General features: G+C 33.0%; 1 protein-coding gene across 1 annotated transcript; it reads right to left on the bottom strand.

Moving 5' to 3' along the window:
- Positions 1-661: 661 nt before the first annotated feature.
- Positions 662-3,015, bottom strand: LOC131946446 (uncharacterized). The gene is made up of 2 exons (XM_059307253.1): positions 2,671-3,015; positions 662-2,114 (listed from the first exon to the last, which is right to left on the bottom strand). The coding sequence occupies exon 2, from the start codon at positions 2,046-2,048 to the stop codon at positions 1,251-1,253; it is 798 nt and encodes a 265-aa protein (XP_059163236.1). The 5' UTR covers positions 2,049-2,114; positions 2,671-3,015; the 3' UTR covers positions 662-1,250.
- Between the last annotated feature and the right edge of the window lie 8,521 nt (positions 3,016-11,536).

Here is an 11,536-nt window from a genome sequence, read left to right as displayed (position 1 = left end):
CACGATGCCTAAAACAGTAATTCAAAAGCTATTTACTTGAATTGTTTATTTTACGTAGGCTACTCTGTAGCTTCTTTATACGACGCGTAGCTATGTAGATGATAACACATTGTACAAGCTAATACAAATCAGATTGTGATCTCTGCTAAGCATTATGGAAAGTAAACAAAAAATATACCTAATTTGTATTTTTTTTTATTTTAATGTATATAAAGATTACATATGTATTACTAGCTTTACGAAGCTAAATGATTAATGTGTATTGTGTATTATATGATTTTTTTAAATTTGTTTTTACATTTTTATTTTTAACACTAAGAAGTGACTCATGACTAATACATTACTTAACTCAATTAACACTCTAACCATTGTAATGTCAGACAAAACGATTCGCTGTACAGAAAATTAAACTTTAATATAAAGCGTGCAAATAAATTTAAAGTCTGAAAAACGTTTACATTTTTATTTTTAATTTCCCTCAAATATAAAGCAAAACAAAATGAAGCGATTGATAGAAACTTGATATAATATTACACATTTGAATACATATGTTGTTTATGTATCACATAATACACTATTGTATAACTACATGTTATTTTCTATTATTATGAAACTCTTCAAATGAAATTTAAACAATACATAACATTTGTAAGCGCCGAGAAGAATAAAAACGTAGTTACGATTCATACAATTCAATCATATTAATTATCGCAAATATTTGGTGTAGATTAGACTGAAGTAAACTTAGATGGTATAGGGAAAGGCATATAATTACAATAAAAAATACATGTAAGTAATTGAAGTATATCCACCACCTGGTTATATTGAATTTGAATAATTTTATTTGAAAAATTCATAAAACATTTTATACACTGAGAAAACAATATAGGAATTATTTAAAACATGAGTTGATGCTCGTTGTTAATAAGTAAGAAATGATTCTAAAACAAGATCGTGTTCTTTGAATTATAGTATAGAAGTTTAGGATTGTTCACATGCTTTCATACAAATGTAATAATAATACATTAAAATATGTTCGTGTTTTTAAAACTCTTTTGTAAATCTTGGTTTCTAACTAACAGTATCAATAAAATTACAATAATCTATTTACTTCTTTGTTTTCTTAAATTCAATTACTTTTATCTTAATTTTATTTCTTTTCATGTCTACTTATTTTTGTTAAAATTATTATTTCTAATATAACAATATATTTGTGTTTAGTTTCTACCAAATAAATTGTAATTATGTAATTAAGATTTCCCGCTGATTTTCGAACTAGGATCAATCGGCATCTTCATGTGATCTCCGGGACTTGGATCAAACTGTTCCTGGCTTTTCTTATCGTTTTTATCAATTTTCTTATCAAAGTTGTTCCCAAGTTGGCAGTATTCGTTCTCTTTGGCATATTGTGTTCCAACCATACCGGAAATTGTGATTAGGTTTTGATCCCGTGTAGAGTAACCTGGATCTGATTTATAGGGGCATACATTTTGTTTGAAGTTTGCTTTAGCCTTTCTCTGCCTTCTGCAGAGGATGACAGCAACAATGAAGCACACAATGATCAACGCTGCTACTACGCTGAATGCTGCTATCACTGCCGTGTTGTTGACAGATGCATACTGTGATTCCCTTGTAAATGTAGAGAAATCAGTAGAATCATTTTTAAAGCCTTCGTTGAAAGATGACATTCCATTGTCAAGATACGGGGTCCATGTCATCTCCGTCACAGCAGATTTATCAGTGGTCGTGTCTTTCATTTCTGTAAACTGGTTGAGAATCGTATTGTCTTCTGTCGTTGCTCGGAAATATTTTGGTGTATCTTCCAGTGCTAAAGGCGTCGTTTCTGTAACAGGTGCCTCAGTGGGGATCTGTTTCCTAGTGGACCAAGGGTTGAGTTGCCATGGGACAAATGGCCAGACATAGGGTATCTTGTACTTTCTGGTCGGGCTAGTGGGTCTCATGGTTGTAACCGGCATTTTACCTGGACCATTTCTACTATAACCACCATGACCACTATGACCTCCATGACCCCCATGACCTCCTGGCATTTTTAATGAGATCTCAGTTTGATTCTCGAGAATGTAGGGTTTTATGCACCAACCAAAGTTTCACACCTGTAAGGAATTAATGTAAAACCAGACGTTAACTATCAAAGAGATCTACTTTTCTACATAATAGGATAAGAAAAAAATGGACACATTTGTACTAGCCATTAATCTATAAATAAAAAACGTTCTACATCTATAAACAAAGAGAAATTTCTATAAATTATTATTGACAATACTCTAAGAGAGTCAAAACTTTACGGTATATTCTAATAATGGACCTATTTGTACGATTCTCGTTTTTTCTACAACCTTCGTATATATTTCTTTGATTAATGTATGTGCTCGTTTGAATTAATAGTTATTGTAAAATAAATTATGTAAATAAGTCATAGAGACATGTTGATGTATCATTTATGACTATCTGGATAGCATAAAAGCTTTTTCTGCTTAAAATAAATTCATTTTTTTTTACTTCATTCAATATTAAAAAGTGATAATACTTTAAAAATTGAATAAGTAACTAGAGGTTTCTTTTTGAATTAGTATATCCAAGCTAAGGTGAAGCGTCCGTCTCTTTAAATTGACTGGTTTAAAAATAAACACCAACCAGGACTTAGCTTACCTTGTATACAACAGGTCCTTGAACAACAACTTCCTTGTTGCTAAACTATCACAACTGTCTTGTTAACTTGACACTCGTTGTGCTTGTTAAACCAATTCAATGTTGTCAGAGCAAGTTATATTCAAAGAATTTGTCGTGGTTGCTGGTAATTTTAAACGTTAACACTTAACTTTATGAATCAATTACCGTAGTCTAAATATTATGCTGAATATGAAATGTCAAAATATGTAATCCAAAATCAATAAACGAAATTGGTAGTAAGCTATAAACACCATTAAAACAGCAGTATATGTATTATACGCTATAAAATATACTGAACAAATATGTGATGAACACGTTACGTATCAGGACAAGGCCACTAAGCTATGATCATGTAACACACTGGGTAGTAAGATAAGACCGCTGGATTCGATACGGTTTGATGCACAAATATAGACACGTCATACTCTGCTGGTTCATGATTTAAAGGTGTAAAACTCAGCTGCCTAGACTCTGTGGGTGTCTTGAGCGTCAGTTCTTTATATGGTTGCTGTCATGTACCCATATAACACATGTGTATTGACATGTAATCTCACCAATTCAGTCAATAATATCATGATCTGTATGATGTCAAAGAAGAATACATTAACCTACCTACGAATACAGATGTTTTCCATGTATACGCTGCTTATAAAATGTATAAATGTTATTTCATTTTATATCATCAATTCAGTCAATAATGTAATGATCTGTTTAATGTCATAGATGAATAGTTTAACCTAGCTACGAATACGGATGCTTTACATGTATACGCTGCTCGAGTAGAAAATAATTGGATTTATATAAATCGGTGGCTCGCAATTAAGTTTCGAAAATGAACTTTACTGCTCATCATATATTTCCCCAGGTGAAGTAGAGTTAATCTGTTTCAGTGTGGTTGGCACTTTGCCCAGACACCATTGTTTTCATAAAGTCATACAGACTAGATCCCGGGATCCGAACTCGAGGCTTTAGTGTTAGTAGTTTAGCGCTCTACCGCTGTGCCACATCGTTATCTTTACTACTAATACATGCTGTTACTGAATTCATGAGTTACTAGTTTAAACAAATAAAATCACAGCATAGCAGTTTATACATCAAAAGACCTAATTAAACAAAATGTATTGCTGTATAGTATTACTTTTAGCAGTAGAAAAAGTTTTTTCTCATGTGTTTATGAGTTTATGAGTTTCGTTTATTCCTATGTAATTATATAGTTTCTCCTTAGGATGAATGTTTGAATACAAGTGGTTCGGATGCTGGCTAGAAGAGTATAGATCTACGACGTGAGATGGGGCTACACCTCCACCCCCCGAACAAAATGGAATTTATACTTTTACCAGTGTTCGCCACCCCCCCCCCCGGAAAATTATATCCGTCCCCCCTCCCCGAAAAAGTCAAGTAACCCCCCCCCCTTAAGAAAAAAGTCTGGAATAAACACTTCTCATAGCTTTCTGTAATTTGTTGCTTGTAATTACTCCAATCGATCAGAGCAGTTGCCGGCCTTTAAAAACCAATTCATGTATTGATTTAGATTAGACACGAGACCTTTGGCCTAAAATTAATCATTCCAATAAATAATTGTAAGCCTTTTTTATAAAACCAGTCTTGTTACTGGAAGAATACTTCTATAGACATGACGTCATTTAAACACCTTAACACCCCAAATTACTGGGTGTGAACACTTACCTCGTATATTACAAGATGGGAACCATTTCACCCCCACAAAACCGACTGGTAATACTTACAACCCCACAAAACCGACTGGTAATACTTACACCCCCATGTACAGCCTGGGGAACCCCACAAAACCGACTGGTAATACTTACACCCCCACAAAACCGACTGGTAATACTTACACCCCCACAAAACCGACTGGTAATACTTACACCCCCATGTACAGACTGTGGAACCCCACAAAACCGACTGGTAATACTTAAACCCCCACAAAACCGACTGGTAATACTTACACCCCCATGTACAGACTGGAGAACCTTACAGGTGATTTTAAAACCTAGAAACCGGTTTGACAGGGGAGAAAGACCCATAAATATCACACAATGAAAGCATTCAAGTTAAAAATAAAACTTCTTTGGGCTTTTCCAGGAATTTATTTGCATTATTTTGGAGCGGGGAAGGAGCGGTTATATATATATATATATATATATATATATATATATATATATATATATATATATATGTATATATGTATATATGTATATATAAACACGTAAAAATCTAAAACTGCTGCAAAGTTTCGGTTCCTTATCAAATGCATCTTCCCCTCAATAACGATGTGGCGGGGGATCCTAATGAACGATTGTTCTTGAGCCGATAACTACCCTTTTGTGAGAGTTGGTTTCCACGTACAGTATAACACAACACATGTTAAAATGGTTAATCTACCCAGTGGCACTGTGCTGTTATGACATTTTTTTTTACTATTGGGTGTTTATTTTTATATTAATCGCAGTCATCAGGCGAACCCAACATCACCACCCGATGTAACACTTCATGAGAAGTACTTAAAAGGCGGAAAGGAAATTGTTGTCAAAATGTTTTCTTGTAACAAATTTCATTTACAGTAAAAACAAAAGTAATTGAGTACTATGTAGTTTTTTTACATGTGTGGTTCTACAAAAAATGTTACATATGTATTCAATATTATGTTGTAGAGGTTCTAAAAAATATCTTAACATATGTAGCCAATCTGTTACAGTTAATTGTTTTTTTTTGTTTATAATATGAGTGCATATAAAATTATAACTAACAATATGGTAATATACACATTGATTTATTATTGTACACTCAAACTATTATATAATTCTACATCTGTATTTTGGTTACTGAGTAAGGAAGATTATATTTTGTTATTCTCTATTTATAGATAATCGCATGACCTAGAGTCTATAGAGCAAGACTCCTAACCCCAAAATATCGAGTTCGAATCCACTTTTAAATCAGTAGAACCACGCTGAGTCGACACAGCCCTGGTGGGTACCTGACTCATGTGAGGGAAACAAAAGCGGAACATACTGGACAATTTGATGATTTCTAGGTAAATTATTTACATTTCAGTAGATGTACTATAACTCCGTAGGTTTACATAGAATCAAGGTACCGCCGTTACAGTCAGTTTTTATTTTATTCTGCATTTCTGTTCTCCCTTCATATAATTATATATATATATATATATATATATATATATATATATATATATATATATATATATATACATATATATATATATATATATATATATATATATATATATATATATATATATATATATATATATATATATTAGTAAAAATGTGAAAGTTTTAAGTTTTACCAACAACCAATGTCAACAATCATGACCAGTGTACTATTGCTAGTATTATTTTAAAATAGGTTATTATAAAATCAAATTATTTTACATGCAGAAACGTTAAAGAAAACATCATCATGGTATTATTGAAAGCAAAAATTAATGCGTGCATTAAACTTTACCGCTGAATATAGTACTGTAGTCAGCAAATGGTGGATCGACGTTATTGTGTGATAGTTTGGTCTGAGACCAAACTATCTGCAGTGTATACATGTTTTCTTTAACAGTTTTCTTTCTCGTATTGCTTTTAAGATAGCAGTAATCATTCACTTTAGTATACCATACTGTATTAAGAGCAGAAATAGTTTTAAGTTTATCATCCCGCACATAGCTATCTGGATAGTACGGATGCGAGGCGTCAACATCGTTTGCGGGTGATTGTTTTGGCTTTGCTGTTTTCCTCCTCCTCCAAATCAGTACTCCAATGCCGACGCACAAGAAGATAAACGCTACAGATCCGATAGCTGCTCCTATTATAGGTATCTCGTTAGAAGACGTAAAGGGTTGTTGTTTGTTGTGTGAGGAGTTATCTTTTAACCCAGCTCCTGACAGGGTGGTCGTTACTGTTGCTGTTGTCGTGGTTTGTATAACTGGATTCTCGTTGATATACGTTTTTTTAATATTCGATTTCCACGGATCCCAAGGAACCCCCCATGAAATGGGTTTCTTGGTTGTTGGTTTGTTGTGGTTCTTCGTCGGTCTACTTTTACCGTTTGGGGCCATTTTTAAGGATACGTTCTGTCAAACTTATTTAGAAATATGACGCCGATTTTGATAAAACTTTAGTTTACTTCAAAATCCTGAAATGAAAAGACAGCTTTTAGTTCCAACAAATAGTTGTTCTAAAAATGGCATACAAAGACGTGTAAAAAGTACGTGCATACCGTTTTTAATGCAAAAGGTAAATTGTATTGACAAGGTGTTTTTTTTTTTAATAACTCAGGTATACATGCACAGTTTAAAATTTGCGTAAATTTGTTGTTGTTGTTTTGTTTTTTTTGCTAATCAATATGTTTGTTAAAAGGTTGAGATTGTAGGTGCTGAAATACCAGCCAAAAGCTTATAAGAGTTCGGTGTTCTTATGTCAGGTTTTGTACGGCCGGAGTGTGGGTGGTAATACAAGGACTTGGACACTGGGAAGGTGGGTGAAGGATGGGATGTGTTAGGAAGTGGTGGGGGGGAGTGTGTGTAGTGATGTAGTGGGTTGGTGTAATTAAGTGGTGAGCTTAGGTAAAGGTGGGATGCACTGGTGTAGGGGAGTGGAGTTTGAAATGTAAAGTGTTCATGAGGAGGATACACGTTGTTTTTGTGAACGTGAAAAATAAAATAAACATGTCTTAATCTGTATTATGTTCTAAAATATTGTACGGTACTACAACTTAATTTAAGAATCGTTATTTACATTTTCCCAGAAACTGATTTATCGAAGTAGAATATTATACGTATATTTACCTCCCATTTGCTTCTAGATTGAACACGTATTCTTTTTAAATAACGAAGTTATTTTATTAAAATATTTTTTTTCAAACACTAATCGACAAATGACTAGCCAGTCGGTTGTTATTAAATGTTAAAGGATTGTGTAAATCTAAACAACTACATGTTTTTGGTAGATCAATAAGTTTGCTAACAAACTTGATAAATAAATAATGAACTAATACACATCCAGTTACGTATATTGAATCAAAATACGAAGTCACAAATTCGCAGTAAAAAGACAAACTAATCCACGAGAATCATAATTTATAATACGCTGTTGCTATCGACTTATTCAAATCATTTAAAAATAAGCACTAACTTATCTCAGCCTATCTGTAAAGACAGACCAGGTACAAGAATAATATCTTCCTTCTAAATTTTATCTCTCGTCTGTTTTACATGCATTAAACTCACACATAATGTGCTTGTGACACTAAGCTATCGTTGTTATTGTTGATGTGTGGCCACACACATTGTCTCAGGTGAAGCCCTACACGTTTAATACCAGGTTGATGAAGTCGAATTTAGTCTTGTATGTAGTTTAAACTATTCAAATTTTATTAAAATAGGCAACAGCATGCAAAGTAAAGCAATGAATTGACACAAATTTGAATGGACATCCAGATAAAACTCGTAGAATGTATTCAGTAAAAGACTTGCGTTGAAATTTAACTTAGCCTGTTACCTAATGTCACAACGTAGGGTTTTAACAGTAAAACACTTGCGTCAAAATTCAACTGCAACCTGTTACCTAATCTCACTTGTCGACGAAGCGGCTGGACTGGTAACAGCAGAGTGTCAAGACATTTTTAGACATCGATTTTCTTCACGTTTGGCTGGTGCAAAATAATCGCGTCATGCTCTGCTGGTCAATGTTTTACCAGTGTATAGGCTAGACTGTGTTTATGTGTAGTTGTATTGAGAAGTGGTCATGTTTTTATTCCGAACTACACCTATGGTCGAGCCGAGAACTGAACGGTGGGGTAGGAATTTACCCTGCGATCAGTGGGGTTGAAGATAAGCCAGGTGAGAACCGAAGGATAGAAGTGATTGATACACGGTAATCAAATCTGTTAGTCGGAGATTTCTAATTTTAGAAAATCAGAAAAAAATAACCCAGAAAAACGTTAATAAAGGTCGATTTATTACACTACTTAAAACGCCAATGCAGATCAAATATTATTTAAATCAATTATTTAAAAAAACTCCACTAAATATAATGATTAAACTTACTTGTGTCTAATAACAAATAATAATGAATGTCTTCAGTTAAAATGCCATGAAGTTAACAGTGAATCGTAACCAGCTTATCTAAACTGTTGATGTATTTATATGTTTAAAGTGTTGTTAACCAAACCAAACCAGTTACGTCAGGCTGCAAGACGACGAAGCTCTATAACAGCTAACGTCGGAGTATAGCGCCATTTCAAACCATTGGTTTTTTTCATGCTTCGATGCTAGGATATAAAGACGGCACGCTCTACTGGTCAACAATTTGTCTGTTGACAACAAAGTTGTGGCGAAGAGTTTTTGATGGTTGATTGACTGTAGCAGTGGTTCTATTTTTGTTGTTTTTATTATAACCTTACATTTAGTTCCCTCTGTCTGTCTGTAGATTTGATTTGTAGCACATTTTAACCCACTCCCTATTTAAATATTTCTTTAAAACTATACAAACACATTCGTAAAGAAAATATAACGCTGGAATATCTCTTTTTTAAACTAATTTATTATTTAAAAAATAATAAAAAAATAAATTGATGCAAAGATTGCTGTTTTTAATCACTAAAGGGTAGGTAACAAGGTACATTTGTAGAAATTTTCGATGAATTGGATCAACTGTACTAATGAATAATCTCATACGTGAACACAATTCAGGGACTTTAGTAAGAATATAAAGGCCCCTTAGAATTACTGAACGTGTTTTAAAGCAGGTATCTTTAGTTATTTTTTTATGGTCTTAACGAAAATAACCGGATTTTTTTTTCAAATATAAAAATGATGCTTATAAAGATTTAAAATCAGTAAATATCAATGTACACTTACATCTTTAAAATATTTAACTACCGAAAAAAAACCAATATAAAAAACTTTATAATAAAAAGCTTTCAATTGTACTACAAATAAAGAAAATAAAATTATTTTAGTGAAGAACAAATTATACCACAAAACTGTATCGTCAAATTGGACAATATAACATTTTTTTTTTTATAATTAACCACCTGATACATAAGCATTAAAAGTCTTGTCAGTTACAATAACAGAAAAATGAAAGTTAAATACTGTACAGTAAAAAACAAATTAAAATGTATGTGCTGTTGTTAACACACCCTATTCATATTAGTATGCCCCCCACTTTACGATTATACTAGAACAATTGTTTACTTTAAGAACATAATTACAATTTCTATAATAGGCATTATTTGCCACATGAAATGTAGTAACAGTTTATTTGACTGTTTAAATAACTGTTAATCATATTATCACACGACATTTTTTACAGAAATTAAGTTGGCATTGTTTTAAACCAACTTTAACTTTAAAAATGTACACAAATAACTACGCAAAAAACCCAAACATATTTAAATTTAGCAGTTTAAATGTGGCGTTGTATAAAATAAACAAGACGCCGCAATTTATTATATGCTGTGGACTTATATGTGTGCGAGTGTAAAAGATATTCTCTATTTCAAACAATAATACAGTATAACCGCGTAACGGCCTTAAAAAATGTTTCTGTGAGTGTACAGAACGATGATCTTAAGGCAATAAATAAAATTGTGACTATGATTTATTGGTCTCTATATATTTGTTTCATTTGTTTTTCACTTTCATGAGCTAGAATATCATAACAGTTACTCGAACTACTATTTGTTAAGTAAATACGTTCCTATGTAGATGTATTGTGGGTTCAATCGCAAGAGTTAGGGTGTTCAATGCGTTTGTAGAAATCATCGCTTGGTTGGTGAACAGTTATATGAGTAGATTCATTGTGTATTAGCTATTTCAACAATGGTGGTTGTGATTAGTGCAGTAACAGAAATCAGATCAAAGTAGGCAGATTCTGTTCTAGTTTCAAGGTTCGTGTAAAGATGATCAGTAAACAAAGTAGGCAGATGATCAGTATACAACTGAGCCAAGAGTAATGTTTTTTTTTTTACATTAAGGGTTAATAGGCAATGAGAAAATGTGTCTCTGCTTTGTTGTTTCTGTTGAAATTTTAGTTTTGATGAAGTCGAATGTGAATATGTTAGTTATACACACATGTTTCCGCTTCTTTACTATTGCTAGCATAATTGCAAGGTTTCTTTTATTTTCTAATCATACAACTTGTAGATTTTTTTTTTAAACCAAAGATGAAAATCGATTATTTTTATTGTGCAAAACAATCTTTTAATTATATTTTTCCACTGTATACAGTACTGTAGTCCGCATATGGTGGATCTGCCTCTGTTTCAGACTGTTTGGACCTAGACCAAACTATCTTTGGTTTATAGCTATTTTCTTTCTCAATTTTCTTATTGGCGTTGTTCTCAAGTCGGCAGTAGTCGTTCTCCTTAGCATAACAGGCTCCGACAAGACCAGAAATTGTTTGCAGATGTTTATCGGGTGTAGAGTAAGCTAAATCTGCCTGATACGAGAATGAATTTTCTTTTGATTCGGATTTGGCTACTTTCTGCCTTCTCCATAGGTAGATTGCAATAAAGATACATACAATGATCAACGCTGCTATTACGCCAATTGCTGCTATCACCGCCGTGTTATTAATAGAGAAATATTGAGACTCTTTCTGTAATGAAGAGATATCTGTAGATTCGTTTTTAAAACTGTTTCCGATAGACGAAATACCGTTTCCTCCGTAAGTGTTTGTTGAAGTCATCGACGTCATTACTGGTGTCTCCGTGGTTATGTTTTTCATATTTAGAAAAAGTTTGTTAATCCAAATCTCGTCTGGTGTTGGTTGGAAGTCGGGTGTGGGCGGGAATCCTGGCGTGGGTG

Source organism: Physella acuta, unplaced genomic scaffold (assembly GCF_028476545.2).
Source record: "Physella acuta isolate Inbredline_101_S28 unplaced genomic scaffold, ASM2847654v3 ptg000007l, whole genome shotgun sequence".
NCBI classification, from domain to species: domain Eukaryota; kingdom Metazoa; phylum Mollusca; class Gastropoda; family Physidae; genus Physella; species Physella acuta.
Note: the sequence above shows the minus strand (reverse complement) of the source record. Positions and strands in the feature narration are given on the sequence as shown.

What these genes read in the sequence shown, in the direction of transcription:
- LOC131946446 (XM_059307253.1), bottom strand. Translation starts at nt 2,048, where the DNA reads ATGCCAGGAGGTCATGGGGGTCATGGAGGTCATAGTGGTCATGGTGGT.